Source organism: Ictalurus punctatus, chromosome 4, assembly GCF_001660625.3.
Source record: "Ictalurus punctatus breed USDA103 chromosome 4, Coco_2.0, whole genome shotgun sequence".
In the NCBI taxonomy this organism is placed as follows: Eukaryota; Metazoa; Chordata; class Actinopteri; order Siluriformes; family Ictaluridae; genus Ictalurus; species Ictalurus punctatus.
Window position 1 is genome coordinate 11,032,521 of NC_071284.1, and position 17,366 is coordinate 11,049,886.

Below are 17,366 nucleotides of genomic sequence, written 5' to 3' on the forward strand. Positions count from 1 at the left end.
AAAACAAACAAAAAAAAGCACATGTACCTAAGTATTCACAGCCTTTGCCATGACACTCAAAATTGAGCTCAAGTGCATCCTGTTTCCACTGATCATCCTTGAGATGTTAATACAACTTGATTGGAGTCCACCTGTGGTAAATTCAGTTGATTGGACATGATTTGGAAAAGCACACACCTGTCTATATAAGGTCCCACAGTTAACAATGCATGTCAGAGCACAAACCAAACCATGAAGTCCAAGGAACTGTCTGTAGACCTCCGAGACAGGATTGTATCGAGGCACAGATCTGGGGAAGGGTACAGAAACATTTCTGCAGCATTGAAGGTCCCAATGAGCAGGACTCTTCCTAGAGCTGGCCGTCCGGCCAAACTGAGCGATCGGGGGAGTTGGGCTTCAGTCAGGTAGGTGACCAAAAGCCTGATGGTCACTCTGACAGAGCTCCAGCATGTCTCTGTGAAGAGAGGAGAACCTTCCAGAAGAACAACCATCTCTGCAGCACTCCACCAATCAGGCCTGTATGGTAGAGTGGCCAGAAGGAAGCCACCCCTCAGTAAAAGGCACATGACAGCCCGCCTGGAGGACTCTCAGACCATGAGAAAAAAAAATTCTCTGGTCTGATGAAACAAAGATTGATCTCTTTGTCCTAAGTGGCAAGTGTCATGTCTGGAGGAAACCAGGCACCACTCATCACCACTCCTGGAAAATACCATCACTACAGTGAAGCATGGTGCTGGCAGCATCATGCTGTGAGGATGTTTTTCAGCGGCAGGAACTGGGAGACTAGTCAGGATCGAGGGAAAGATGAATGCAGCAATGTACAGAGACGTCCTTTATGAAAACCTGCTCCAGAGTGCTCTGGACCTCAGACTGGGGTGAAGGTTCATCTTCCAACAGGACAACGACCCTAAGCACACAGTCAAGATAACAAAGGAGTGTCTACAGGACAACTCTGTGAATGTCCTTGAGTGGCCCAGCCAGAGCCCAGACTTGAACCCGATTGAACATCTCTGGACAGAACTGAAAATGGCTGTGCACCGATGCTCCCCATCCAACCTGATGGAGCTTGCGAGGTCCTGGAAAGAAGAATGGGAGAAACTGCCCAAAAATAGGTGTGCCAAGCTTGTAGCATCATTCTCAAAAAGACTTAAGGCTGTAATTGGTGCCAAAGGTGCTTCAACAAAGTATTGAGCAAAGGCTGTAAATACTTATGTACATGTGCTTTTTTTGTTTTTTATTTTTAATAAATTTGCAAAGATTTCAAACAAACTTCTTTCACGTTGTCATTATGGGGTATTGTTTGTAGAATTTTGAGGAAAATGATGAATTTAATCCATATTAGAATAAGGCTGTAACATAACAAAATGTGGAAAAAGTGAAGCGCTGCGAATACTTTCCGGATGCACTGTACATAGCAGGGGCGGAGACAGGACAGCAATCAAAACAAAACACACATGTCAAAAGTAAAAACAGTAAATGACAACCCGGAAGCGCACGCTATCGTGCTTTGGGCAGTTTATGTGCACTGAGCGCCTGGGTGTCTCACCACTTGACTGAACTCTATTCGCATTAAAATCAGTGCTGAAATAATAGATAAGTCATTCAGTTCTCTTCAGTTGACTAAAACTGCTGTCATCTATACAGAGTGTGCAAGGACTCCTCTCTGTTTTGATGATGATGTCATGGTGCAGAAGTATCATGGACATTTTCACAGATGGTATCAGATGCTGGATTTATTAGGGATATGTCTGTTTTGATAGAGCATGTAATTATCCAAAGCATTACCAAAAATATTACACATTCACTATTTGAGAAAATCAAACTTAGCTAGCAAGGGTTTAGCCATCATTTGGCAGACTGACAACCACATTTGTTGACTCCTTACCCAACGTGATATTCGCACTTAGATAGCTTAGGCAAGACTAGAAAGTAAAAATATTTCCAAGTGATTTTGGTAAAATATGTTCATATTTTCTTAGATTGATGTGCCAAATATTTTCAATGAGCACTAATGCATACAACTCATCCAGTCAGCATGCCTTTTGGACATGTCACAAACTCAACTATGCATCTCACATCCTAAAAAGGGAAAAATAATCAAATGAGCAGGTACAGAGGTTTTGACGTCAACTGGCAAAGTGGCAGACATGTATTTCTTTTGTGTCATCTGATGTCATGAAGACGCTGGACGCGGGGCTTATAGGAGAGCGGGCTAGATGGGGAAGGATGGAGAGAGCTGCAGAGGGGAGGGAGGAGGTAGGATGAAGCAGCCTGTGACATCACTCCAGCTCTTATATACTGGGTGGAATGGAGCCCAGTGCTCCTCAGTTGATTCCCGAAAAAGCCAACAGGACACACGGCACGACAGGCTGAATAAGGAACCAAAAGAAAAGTGTCTGTTGGAGTCATCTTGGTTTCCAGATCTTGCACTCTCTCATTTTACTTTGCCCTGTTCACTCTGTTGACTCTCTCCACTCCTTCTAATCTTGACCTCTAACCTTATGGACTTGGGCCTAGATTAAAGGTACAACATTTGTGGGATTGTCAGCAAGATGTCAGTGCAGTCGACATTTGTGGTTTTTCTCTTTCTGACCATCAATGGACTCTGCTCAGGTAGGCACTTCATCACTGCACAGTCATCAGTACCCCATAGAATTTGTTTTGGGCTTTTCTATCACACTCTCTTCATCAGGTAATATTAGTAAATATAGAAATTATTCGTAAGCTGAGTTACATACTTTAACTCACAGAGTTACTAATAACTCAGGAAGTAGAGCAAATGAGGGGTGGGGAAAATAAGCAGAGTAGTTTATTTAATTATTGGAACACAAGTTGACATTAATTTACTTAAAAACATTTATATGTATAGAGAAAACATGCATATGATGCATATTTAATTCTGTATTTTTACTCAGATGCAAAACACCTCTAATCTGTATTTATTATTCCAGTAGTTGGTATACCTAATTGTCCTTACAAAATGAAATCAGTCATCTCACAGAGTTAGACAGATAGATAGATAGATAGGTAGACAGATAGATAGATAGAGAGAGAGAGAGAGAGAGAGAGAGAGAGAGAGAGAGAGAGAGAGAGAGAGAGAGAGAGAAAGAGAGGAACAGAAAAGGAAAGAGAAATAAAATCAGTTTGTTTCAGTTTATAAAACTAAGTAAATTTTAGTTTTATGATTCAGTTTTCTGTAAGTAATAAATTCCTCTAACCTTACCTAATAGAGTTGTGCTGCAAAAATGGTTATGTCTGTGAAACAGTTAAATCTGAAAAGGCATGCAATTCACTGTCTTTTTTATGTGAAATAAAAACACTGCCTGTTAGTGTGTGTATTAGGCACGTCTGGCCAAGTTGGAAAGATCACACAATTGTTTGATTTGTGAAGTGAAGAGTGAAGATGGGCAATTATTGCAATTAGTTTGGATAGGAACTGCTGTTTTTCCCCATAATATTCTCATGGGCTCTTTGCTAAGTTTTCACTTGTTTTCTTCCATAGGGTATATCCGTAGATAACTAATGTAATCGTTATTTCTTCCCAGATGCTGATCAGGCCAAAGAGGCGATGGAAGAGCAGATACTGAGCAGCCTCATTACTTCAGAGGTAGAGTATTACCATAGTTTCACTGTGAAAGCCACTTGCTAAGACTCAAATCGTTGTAAGTGCTGTCTGGGTATCCTTAAAACCTTTCACATGTAGAGAGATTGGTGAAAGTGTTTTGCTGATGAATAGAGATTTGGGATAGGGGCAGCTTACAGAGCCAGCAAAAACAGCCCTCAAGTAACTATAGATGTCAGCAGGAAGTCTTTGGTGAATTGATTTGACCTTTGAGAGAAGGACACATGGACTAACCTTAGTGTAGGACTTTCATCATGTCAGTTTTTTTTTTTTTTTTTTTTTTTTTAGAGATGGGACTTCTGTCTTCAGGACAATAAATTAGAATTCTCATTTCTATTTAAATAGACAAGTGAGATTTATCATTTTATAGTTTGTGTTGTCTAAAAAAAAGCTTCCAAACTTCCTGAATTGATTGATGTAGTTATTATGCTTAAACTTTATACAGAGTGCTACTGAGTTGGTGCCATGGAACATACTATTTAATGCTCAGTATATTTTTATGAACCTTTACATTATTAAACTGTGACATCAAATACAGTGAGAGAATTCAGCCAGAAATAAAGCCTAATTATATTTTAAGGCTCATTACCTGTGTGAATGCATTTTAAAGATTTAAAGATCCTCTAGTTATCAGTACTGCGAGCACAACTAAAAGTAATAACCTAGTTCTTTGGAAAATACATAGAGTCACTTTATTTATCGTATTATTGACCTACTGCCACCAATAATTAATCTATAGATCAGGACTCCCTGATTTATACATTATATTTGCTTCTTGTGCATTTGCCACTTATCAGTTTATTGATGAAAAGGTGACATTTGTTTGGTTGTGATGATGTATAGCTGTCGGTTTCTGGTCCACAATTGCTGATAGAGAGTGTGGGTAAGCCAAGAAGTGTGCTACTTATCAGTGATTGCATTGGTTTCCAGACACATTTGTTTAACTGATGCAATTTACTCACAATCAAACATGAGACTGATTTCAGTAATAGCTTGGAATTAAATTAAGCACCACATTCTCACTTAAGGGATTTGCTTGAAATGCAATTTCTTTCTTTAAGTGCTTTGCACACAGAAACATACAACATAATTTTGTCAAATTAATTTTGAAATATATCAAATACAGATGTATAATGAAATGTACAGACTATCAGATATGCAGTCTGCTGACCATCCTATGTCTGAAAGCACTCATGGGAATATCATTTTTGTCTTTTAACTAGAGAGAACAAGTTGCCTTCTCAGCCATAATATCGAAAGTTTTAAATGTTCTGATTTTTAAACAGAGCTAATTGCATAGAAAACGGATTTATAAACTATTTCAGTTTCTATTATGCTTCTTATTACTATTCCTGAGTGTTTTAATATAGACCTGACACAGTCATGGGCAGTAAACAGGATTTATAGACTGCATGTCAGTCTTAGATGAAGTTAGTTAGTCCTGTGGATGCAATAAAATGAGTGCACTGAAGGCAGAGAAACACGCACAATTTTAGTGGAAGTGGTAACAAGCCTTAACTGGGTATGATGTGGGTTTGCTGCTGTAGAGCACAATACTGCTTTAATGTTCAGAAATAATCTTGACATACAATTCTCTCTATCTCTCTCTCTCTCTCTCTCTCTCTCTCTCTCTCTCTCTTTCTGTGTACGTGTCTGTAGGTACAACAGAGCAGACACAGCTCCCCCCTGTGGCAGATGCCTGTGCTAAACATGTGCCGGATGCTGGCGAGGGTTAGTGAGCCCTGGCAGGCTGACTGGTACGCAAACAAGTTCCAGCCAGCTTATGACCAGAGGGTCTCCACTGCTGTGAGTCAAACATCGCAGGAGCTGTATGATCTCCTGACCCTTTGCAGACTCCTCCAGCCCAGAGAGGTATGTATAAGAGGGAATGCGTAAAAAAAAAAAAAAAAAAAAAAAAAAAAGAAGAAGAAGATGTGTTTGCATGCAATTACATCTTGCTACTCTGCGGATACAGAATTTAAACTCACAGTACTAGCACATCTTTATACCACATCATGCCTTTAACTTTAAATCTAGCCCTGAGCCGTTGAACAATAATTATACAGCAGACCACATTAGTTTCATTACGCCTTCACAAACAAAGGGTATATGTGTATATCAAAACTGAACATATTTCTTTCTCTGACTCTTGTTGCAGCTTGACCAAGAATACCTTGAAGTGGACCAGAACAGTGACAGGCCACTGAAACGAAAATCTCCATATATTCTAAAGAGACAACTGCACATCAAGAAAGCAAGACAGCCATATATTCTGAAACGAAATTCATTTTACTGATCCCTATGGCCACTAAAATCATAGACACTTTACACTATGTGAACATGTTGCTATTTTCACAGTAGTAATATCTAAGTGCTACTAGCTGGTTTATGTGTTCACTTTGGTTTGCTTTAGCTTATTGTCACTAGAGTCTTGTCCTATATTCTCTGTATATTTCCTTGAAATAGTACTATATTTGTTCACTGATTATTTCTTTATATTAATGACTACAATGACATATATTGATGTAATTAAATGATTGTTCAACTACTCAAAACATGCTCCTGGTTATTTGACTGAAGTAATAATTTCACACAGATTTCTCTTTCCTGTTTGTTTTTAAAAACTAAATGCTATTAGGTCTGCTTAATGATTGCAGATGGATTGTTGCTAGCTTATATAGCAGAGTTTAGTTAATTTAATTGCATCTAGAAGATGCTACCCAACTTTACCCAGTATTCATTCTTCTAATCAATGTTATTGATGTCCTTGAACAAGCCCTTAATTACAAAATGCAACATGACATACCTATGGATCACTGAGTAGAAAATTTAAATATAAATCCTAAGAAAAAAAAAAGATTACTTTGTAGTTAAACATGTGGAATGAGGTATAATGATACAGCAAGGCTGGGTGCTGGGTACAGTGGGCTATGAAAATACTTGTGTGATGTTACTCTGTTACTTTCTGTTAACAAGTCCTTTGATCAGTGACAATTCATTAATGCTTGACTAACTCTTGTTTACATATTAGTTTAATAAAAACACCTCATAGAAATATACATACAAAATACCAAAGACAAAGCAGTAATATAATTACTTTATTAGGTTTCACCTGTTGAACAGTGTTTGATTAAAAATGTGTGTGTGTGTGTGTGTGTGTGTGTGTGTGTGTGTGTGTGTGTGTGTGTGTGTGTGTATGTATGTATGTATATATATATATATATATATATATATATATATATATATATATATATATATATATATATATATATATATATATATATATATACAAATCAAGTACGGGAGTAGAAAGGGTCATAGAATTTTTTTTTTGTAGATTTTGTTGAATAACCCATGTTATACTGTATCACATATATAATGTATCACATGTGATATGTATGTGATTTGTCAATAAGGGAGTTGTTAGCATGCTTAAACTGTTTCTTAAACTCTTTAGATGAGTTTCCTAAAATCTCACATCACCAATTCGTCACCGAGCAAAGTTATTGCGAAATAGACATTTATCAGTCCTTTAGTTGTGTGTAAATGTATGCTTAATCCAAGCTGAACAAAAGTTTTCTGATGGTTTTTCAAAAGTCTTTCTTCATACTTACATGCATATGTTGATCACCCATAAAATGCAACGTGAGTTCCAGACACAGCTCATTTGCATGAGTAGTGACTCCCACAAAACTCCATATAAGTTCATGTGCTCAGACAACTGTGAGCATGAAATGAAAGATGAGGGTAAAGACTGAAATGCAGAAGTGGAAATTATTTTGACTCACATCTACTCCCAATAAAAATGTTCAATAATATGTCATATTAATAATAATAATAAGCGAACAATAAATCTTCCATCAGTTGACGTATTTGTTTACAGCTTACGGCTACAGTATACACAGACTGACTGGCCAGTCCTCGTTTATATGCCAGCATTTCTTTAGTCCTAATTGAATAATTAGTTTGATCTCAGTGGTATTGTTAATCCCTGTCCTAGTGAACTAGCATGAGGATGTGTTTTTGATAGAGACTACAAAGCACTTCTTATAAGTCATGCTGGATAAGGGTATCTGCTAAATATTGTAAATGTAATTTACAAAAGCAATTTAATCTCGACAGTATATTCCATATGCAGTAATGCATGCATTTGGTATGATTTAAAGTTGATCAAGTAGCGGTTTACATTAGTTAGTCTTCTAATGTGTAAATTTGCACACAGTCAGAAGCACGGGGAGAATATGAATATTCTTCCGAATTTACAGGATTTTCACGAATATTAATTTCATTGTGTAAACACTCATACGAATGATTTACAAATAAAAATAATCCATTCGGGATTGGCACCCTGTCCAGGGTGTATCCCGCCTCGTGCCCAATGCTCCCTGGGATAGGCTCCAGGTTTCCCCGAGACCCTGAAAAGGATTAAGCGGTATAGAACATGGATGGGTGGATGGATGAAATAATCCATTCGTATCCAACTTAATAATTGAGACCTTCTATATCCCTCCCAAACACACACATCCTTTGACATTTTCAGAGTCATTGAGAGTGATTGTGCAGGAGATATGTGGATATGAAGGATGCAGTGCTGTCTGTAATAGGGTGGCCTTATTATTTAGGTACAAAGAAAGGTGTCTAAGCTATCTAAGAGGAACTTCTATAAATTAATATGAAGAAAGGATACAGCAAGTACAGCTGCCTCTTACAAAAGTTTTGTATACAGTTACTGTAATAATTATTAACAGATATTGTATTGGTTTATTTCTATTAAACCTGGTTACTCTTTATATTCTGTATGTTTAATTATGAAACTATAAAAGTGCTCATTAATTGCAAACTTTCTGAAACTTTTTACTGCCAGTGTGATTTAATTTGACTGTTAAACCTCAGATCTCATTTAGACCTGTATTTCGAGCCAAATTACACAAAGCTAAATTCATTTAGGTTCCCAGTGTAATTAGAACATTTATAAATGAGACAAACATCACTGGATCTTTATTTATATGGCTATAAACCAATATCAAACTGATTGATTATCACTAATCAGTCACACACTGCTTGCTTCCCTCTCATTAATGTAATGGGGCACACTGAGCACCCTGGATTTCATTTCTTTAATTATCTGCATCTATTTACACGTACTATTGCAGCTAAGTAGTTAGAGAAAATGGAGATTTGCATGTAATTAATCCATTTACTCAATCTGGCCACAGATACATGAAAGCATGCTTAAAGCAAATGTCAAATGCAAATGCATCTGAGTTAGGTTATAACCGATAAAATAAAATGTAACTGAACATATTTGAGCAAGTCTGTTTGTTCATGTAGGCCAGGAGATGGCAATAGAGAAACGTTAAAGGAAGAGACATGGATCTAAACCTCTACAAAGAGTTTATATGTCTTATCATTTTTGCAATTTATCTTGCATTCAAACATAAGACTGCATTATTGTCAGTGTCTAAGTACAGTACATGTAATACTTGGTGCATTTCTCCCTATCCCACAAAAGAAACCAATTACTGAAATCAATCAGTGCATCTTGTAAAACTTATATTATGCTGCCTTCAGCATCCAGTCTTATTTGTTCATTATCTCACCCATAGTTGACATGAACCATTATGTGGTTTCTACTTATATGTAAGGGAAAAAAACAACTCCTGTTCTTGAAAAATGCATGTGGATGGATGCCAAGAAAATTTAGTCCTCACCCAGCATCATCTGTTATAACCAGGCTAGTGCTTGATAGTGCATAATTGTTTTGGCCACAATCCATAACTGAGTTGCTCTTTAATTCGCCTCAATTTTGCAGACAGGGCTAAAGATTGACAGTTAAAGTTAGCCATGGGGCTCTGTCACATTCTTAGCGTGATACTAAATGAAAGTCATCACCTTCATCTGTGCAGGGTGGTGGACCTTCGAGCAGGCCTTCAGATCAAGATAATTGCTTCTGAAAGAATTAGATTAGTTCTCTTTGTAAGAAATGTGATTTGCGAATTGGATGGTGGTATACCAAGCGTGACCTTGTACTATGACAGCGCAGTAAATAATTAGGGCCTGCATATGGGTGCAGAGATGAACAGGGAGGGAGATTGTGAAGTGACATTTCCTCACAGGATAGATTCAATCGAACCTAACATCTTCTCTAACTGAATTCAGTCTCTCCCACAAAGCAAGAATACTCTCTCTCTCTCTCTCTCTCTCTCTCTCTCTCTCTCTCTCTCTCTCACACACACACACACACACACACACACACACACACACACACACACACACACACACACACACACACACACACACACACACGATGGAACCCAGGACCCTGGATCTCTAAGATGGTAAAGCTACCCCCTGTGTAAGTGTGTTTGCCTACTCCAAGTATCCAAAAAATGAAAAGGAGGGAACATTTTATTAGACATTGTGCCTTCATAATAATGTAAGAGCAGTTTCATATAGTATGGCTGCCTTGACACGAAAGAGAGAAGAGAGGTCCTCACTTATTATTGTGTTACTATTAGTGTAATATTTTAATCCTCGTCTAGAAGAATGCGTTCATTAAGATCTGAAGCATCAACTTCAATTTCGATGCATTTAGCTGATATATGGGCTTCTCAAATAAGTGAAGTAGTAGATACATTAATGGATCCTAACAGTGTTAGAAATGCAAACTTGATTACCACTTTAGTTTGAGGGAAAATAATTAATTCAGCTGACAAACAAGCTTCTTAAATAAGTGAAGTTGTATATGAATGGTGCTGTATAATCTTTGCAGAGCACATGGAATACCAACAATTTAGTTGAGGAACATCCATTTCCATACTTCTATGTGAAATACAGTAGATAGATAATATGGCAATGCAGATAGAAAAATTAAGATACTTGACAGAATATTTGTCAAATCTTCATAGGTCAGTCAAGACAAATGGACACCTTGCAAGATCAGAATATTAAAAAAAAAAAAGAAAGAAAAAAGAAAGACAAATACAACAGTCCTCAGTGTGAAAAGATGGATCTCAACATCATAAAGCCACGGTTGGAAATTGGTCAAATATGCAGAAGATGCTGGACAAACAAAGAATGTGCAGGACCTGGAGGATTTTTCTGAAGAACAGTGGGCAGTTTAACTGCTCAGGACAAACAAGGAACTCATGAAAAACTATCACAAAACATAAAAACAGTCGTTGATCATCCACGTAATGACACACACTAAATAAAAAACTACATGCAATTTTAATGACCCCACTTATTTAAATAAAAAATAAGAGAAAGAACATTTTGCAGATTCTGCAAGGCTTATTTGAACTTATGACCTCAATTGTAAAGAGAAAAAATCGCATGAACTTCAAATGTCACTGCACCTCAGGTTTTGAACCAATCCTACAGCATTGTTTTATAAAATACTTATGAAAATCATAGAAAGCTGTTATGAGCTTTCAATGTAGGTGAAAAAGGGTGAAGGGCTGAAATATTCGAGAGTTGACCGTTCGTGACAAGTTCTTCTGAGCTGGACCAAGACCTGTTAAAGACAACTGAGATAATAATAAATTATCCTGTAGGGTGTGAGGGGAGACAACGAGGGGCCTAAAATGAGCTGATTAAGTTTTAGTCTGCCATAGCTAAAATGACTTTCCTCCTTGCTCCACACACACACACACACACACACACACACACACACACACACACACATGCACTACTGCTTTGCAAGTCATCCTGTCATTCTAGTCGCTTGAAGAAAGCAGTAGCAAGTCAGAGCTGCTTTATTTTCTGTACTACTGACTCTCTCTCTCTCTTTCTTTTTCTTTCTTTCTTTCTTGAACACTTCACTTTTAACGAAAAGCCTAGGGACAGGAGTTATCTCCATTCTCCACACAGGGAAATCCCCAGCATTAATCTTTAATTAAGGCCTTTAGAATGGAGAGGGAAACTGCAGCCATTTTTGTAGGAGAGAAACAGAGATAGATGGAAAGAGGTGAGAACGAAAGAGAAAGGACCCTAGCTAGATATGACAACAGAAAGATGACAGAGAGATGATAACAACCACCACAGCACAGGAGTATATTAGAATTAATTTGTTCTTCCCTCATCATGTACATCATCTATGACTAAGCTAATTAAAATTATTCCATTATACCGCAACACTATTGAATGCTTGATTTTGGTTGGTCAGAAGTTGTTAATAACTTTCTATAGCAGCAGCTCTGACAATACTGTAGTGCTGGCTGCAAGGTCTATATTACATGTAATGTACTTGTTCTAATATGTTATCGTTTCTATAGCAGTTAATTTACTGGAACTCCACATAATCTAATGAATTGTGTTATATAATAAACATCAACATCTAATTGCTGATATGGTGAAGCTTAGGGATGTTGGTTTAACATTTATGGAAGGAGTCAAGAGTGTCAGAGTGTCTTTGTAACACTTAGAGGTAAAGCTGTCCTTTTAAGTTTTCCACCGTGAGAAATTTTTCAAGATGGAAAAACAACAAAACAAACTGCCTTTTTTTTGTATTAATAACTTCAAGATGGAAAGAGAGTCTGGTGAGGGAATGTTTATAGCTGTTAAGATGACAGGACCTAACCTGTTTCATGCTGTTTCACTGGGATGTGGTAGCTCAGTGGTTAATCATGAGTTCAAATCCCAGCACCAGAAACTGCCACTTTTGGGCCCTTGAGCAAGGCGTTTAACCCTCTACTGCTCAGCTGTATAAATAAGATGAATGTAAGCCGCTCTGGATAAAGCTGTCTGCCAAATGCGAACCCCTTCGTCACAAGAGAAAAGAGAAAAAGTCACATAATCTTTGTGTTTTTTTCTTTATATACCTATGTAGTATATAGTTGTTTCCACTATGCATATCCACTACAGGATTATGAATTCCTTTTTGTTTATGTCTCGGAATGTGACTGATATTTAGGAAATGTTGGGTGGTAACTGTGACAGTCTGCCGTATGCATGTCATATTGTTTATGCACGCTCCACATGCTATTGCTGAGAACAAATGAGCGAACAGCTTGCTACCATGCTTACTGAATGCAAATCTCCCAAATCTTTGTCTGCTCTGCTTGAGAATGCTCATAAAAAAAAAACAAAAACAAAAAAAACAACAGCACAACAGCCTCCTATTCCCAGTTGGTTCATTCAGGCTGAGTGCTGAACATTATATAGTTTCATCTCCCATCTGACTTGGTCAGCGTTCAGTCAGATCAGATTATAATAAAATCCTGATGTAGTATGATCTCTGTTCTTCAGCGCCAATAGGGAGCGCTGGCTTTATAGTGATATCCCATTGAGAGTGAGTGTCATCAGACAGTAGTTAATGCCTATGAAAGTTTAATGCTTTCTTGATGAAAGCAATGGAGAGGAACCGGTGAGAGATGGTGTACTGTGCTCCGAGGGGACATGAAGAATAAATGGAACTAATTATCAGGTGAATGTGAATCTGGCTTCAGTTGTGTCGTGCTACAGTAACCAGGAAGAGGAAGATTTAGGTCATTACCTAGCGCACTGCAGTGGTGGCAGATTAACCCAGCTGAGCTACAGGGTGAGCAGCTATAGTACAGGAAGCTAGGGAACACAGAAGCACCTGTGGCGCCAATAAACACCTGGCTATCATCGTCACAGTCGGTGCTAAATGTGGTATAATTGCTGTGATGTTCTTTCATCCCACACACCCATTCATACACTATCACAATCACAATCACACACCCATTCATACACTACTGACACTTTGGACATGCCAGTCAGCCTACCATGCATGTCTTTGGACTGGGGGAGGAAACCGGAGTACCCAGAAGAAGCCCCCGCAACACGTGGAGAACATGCAAACTCTGCATACACAGGGCCATGGTGGGAATCAACCCCCCGACCTTGGAGGTGTGAGGTGAACGTGCTAACCACTAAGCCACCGTGTGCCCACGTATATATTATATATATATACTCAGCAAAAAAAAAAGAAATGATAAGCTGTCCTTCCTGTCTCCCTGTAGCACTGTCTTAGGCATCTTACATTATAGACAATGCAGTTTATTGCTCTGGCCTAGGTATCTTTCTTCTGGTGTTTTTCAGAGTCTGTAGAAAGGTCTCTTTAGTGTCTTAAGTTATTGTAACTGTGACCTTAATTGTCTACCACCTGTAAACTGTTCATGTCTTAAGGACTGTTCCACAGGTGCATGTGCAATAATTGTTTATGGTTCATTGAACAAGCATGAAAAACATTGTTTAAACCCTTTCTAATAAAGATCTGTAAAGCTTATTTGGATTTACAAAATTATCTTTAAAATACAGTCTCCTGAAAAAGAGACGTTTCTTTTTTTTTGCTGAGGTTATATATAATACACTAGTACTTGAGTAACCAACAGCACAAAAGTAATGGTAATTGGTAATATATTTTGATATATATAATTGGTAAACCATTTTTGTGTTGATTTTGATGTATGTTTTCGATCATTGTCCTGCTGGAAGATATTTATAGATTTGTTCTACCTGTCCATTTGTGACCACTTTATAAGAAACACCTATACACTTGCTCATTCATGCAATTCTCCAATCAGCTGATTGTGTGGCAGCTTCAGATGAGGTTTACATCAGACAACATCAGAATGGGGAAAAATCTCTTTGGTGATTTTTCAGGGAAAAAAGTGTATTTCGTGCCAGATGGGCTAGTTTCCTGGGATATCCTTGCTCAACAGTCTCTAGAGTTTACACCAAAAATTGAAAAAAACAAAACACACCCAGTGAGTCAGTAATGGACATAGCAAAAAAAAAAAGAAAAAGAAAAAGAAAAAAAAAAGAAGACAACTTAGAAAGTGAAAATATCTGCCAAATAGTATAGATTAAATAATATTTAATCTTAGTAAGACATATATATATATATATATATATATATATATATATATATATATATATATATATATATATATATATATATATATATATATATATTTTTTTTTTTTTACAGTGAATTGTTGATGAGAGGGGTCAGAGGAGAATAATGAGACTCATTTGAGCTGACAGAAATGCTACAAGAACTCAAATAAACACTCGTTATAAATGCGCAGGGCACAAAAGCATCTCAGAATGCTCAACATGTCAAACCTTGATTTGTATGGAATACAACAGCAGAAGACCACATCAGGTTCTATGCTTGTCGGACAAGAACAGGAACCCTAGGCTACAGTGTGCACAAGAACACTAAAACCTGACAGTTGTCGATTGGAAAATTATCATATGGTTTTATTCCAATCTTGAGCTGTCCAGTTTCAGTGACCTTGCGCACACTGTAAGCTCAGAGTCCTATTCTTGTCTGACAGGCGTGGAACCCGATGTAGACAATAAGTGTACAGTATATGTATTATTTTGCTATCTTTGAACTTGTGTGTGGTTTGTATTATTTGGATTTTATACAGCTGTAACATTTAATTTCCCTTCGGGTCTCAATAACGTGTTATCCTATCTCATCTTATATGGGATAGAATTTATACTTGGTCGCAGAATAAAGCTCTTTTTCCCTATACACTTCCAGATGTAGTCATTCCTCATATTGTGGGATGGCTCAACTCCTGAACAGCTCATTGATTTCCATTGTGACTTTGCTATAAATTATTTTCACTGTACTCAGTCGGGGCAGTGCTGATACAGACCTCAGTCTCTGTCTGTTTACTTCGGAGACACCCCACCCTCATCCACATCAGCACACAGATCACACCCCTGTCAACAGCAGCGCTGAGCACGTCTAATCGCACAGGGACCTTAGATCAGCTGTCAGACAGTCACTAGCTTATTACAAGCCATTCATCACCCACATCTCTGTTTGGAGCTGCACCGCTCCTCAGGGAGATGCTTTTCTACAGCCTGCTGTTTACCCATCAATCTGCTCATACTTTTCTTTGCCTCTCTTCATCAGGTCGTAGAATGGCATCCATATTACTAAGCTTTTAGTCCATTCTGAGATTCTCGTTTATGAAAAGACACCAGCAAGTGGTCCTCTGTGTATTTAGGCTAGTCCTGAAATCATGAAAAATACAGTCATGATTAGATTTTTCTTTTTAAATGGCTAAAACAAAAACTATAATGAACATGGGACAACCTTTAGAATATGAGAGCACTAATGGCCTCAAGCTGGAAACTGTAAACATCCAGCTCATCAGTGTACTTACACCTAATAAACATGCTCAAAATAGTAAAAATATTAGGGGATGAAGGGGAGCAGTTGAAGTGGGTGGATACCACATTTTAACCTGGATTTTGAATATCTTTAAACATTTATGACTGGTAAAAACATGCTTTTTTTATACATGCTTTTTTAACTTTCATTTTGCATGGATTCTCATTAAGGAAATACCTCACACACCAATATAAAATGGAACAGTGCTAAAAAAGGACAACAAAAAACATGATATTCTTGATTCAGGTTCTCTAATGAACATTATTTTAAAAAGGCATCTGTACATTATAGTCATTATGTGCAGGTTATTTTGAGATAAGGAATCAGGTTGTGGCTGTCAAATAACACGGGGAATTAATTAATCATATTAACACGAGATAGTAAACATGCTTCTATTTACTGTTCTACTGTTCATTAGAATCAGTTTTCAGCTCCTCATGTAATATTGTTCAAATGCAGATCAACCTGAAATCTTTTACCATATTAATGTTTGATAGGTAAACACTTAATTTCATTGATGCATGGACAAGTTTATTAAGTTCTGTGCTTTATTATTAGCTTAATATACATTCAAATGGAACATGCTGATACCCGCATTGCACAATAATAACAATAAGCATATATAGTTTTATTCTACTGCTGGTGATTGTAATCTGTTTGCACTATAGAGTCTGAATCTAATGGCTTTACTGAGTAAAAGGACTCTTGATCAATTCTTATCTTTATATACCTTTATAGAAATAAGGAGCAAATAACATAAAGGTAAACAAAAAACTTCTAGAAATATATCCGTACTGATTATTGAGATGCGGAAGAAAGACAGAGCCACTGGCTATGTGGCTGATCAGCGGGAAATGGGCAGAACGATGCACACCCCACCTTAGGATCCCTTTGTGTTTCTCTCCTATATTTATGCAGCACTGCTGCCATGGTAACCCAGAACCGATTGGGCGGTGTTCCATGCACAGTCTCGTCCAGGAGTTATTACACAGTATTGTTTTTTTGTGGATTGCTCTGACACCCTTTAAAATGGACATTAGCAGCGATTTCCACACGTCTTGCCTGCCATATTGACTCACCCAAGTGTTAGTTTAGTTCTACCTTTAAGTGCCTTGCAGCCTCAGCTCCCTGAGCTCCTGTTGAGAAAATGAACACAGCACCAGGTTTTAGATTCTTAGCTGGAAAGTACAGGATACTAATTTGGTGTTTTGAGCCTGTTATTATTAGCAAGCCTTGTTGAGCAAAGAAGGCTGTGAAAAATTGCCTTTATAGTTAGCCTTTTGATCTTTTGTTTTAAAAAAAAAATCACAACAATACTCTGCTTTCATGGATATCAAACAATTGCAAACACAACATAGGTTTATCAAAAAAAAAAGTTTGTTAAATATAGGTGTACAACAATTATTGGCACCCTTTTAGTCAATACTTTGTGCTACCTCCCTTTGTCAAGATAAAAGCTCTGTGTATTCTCCTATAATGCTTGATGAGGTTGGAGAATACATGGCAAGGGATCTGAGACCATTCCTCCACACAGAATCTCTCCAGATCCTTCAAATTCAAAAACTATTAATGAACATGGGA

The 17,366-nt window shown here is 37.5% G+C and overlaps 1 protein-coding gene across 1 annotated transcript; it reads left to right on the top strand.

The window, feature by feature from the left end:
* Positions 1–2,338: 2,338 nt before the first annotated feature.
* Positions 2,339–6,128, top strand: nts (neurotensin). Its single transcript, XM_017465550.3, has 4 exons — positions 2,339–2,613; positions 3,546–3,607; positions 5,282–5,494; positions 5,781–6,128. The coding sequence occupies exons 1-4, from the start codon at positions 2,553–2,555 to the stop codon at positions 5,916–5,918; spliced, it is 474 nt and encodes a 157-aa protein (XP_017321039.1). The 5' UTR covers positions 2,339–2,552; the 3' UTR covers positions 5,919–6,128.
* Positions 6,129–17,366: the final 11,238 nt, after the last annotated feature.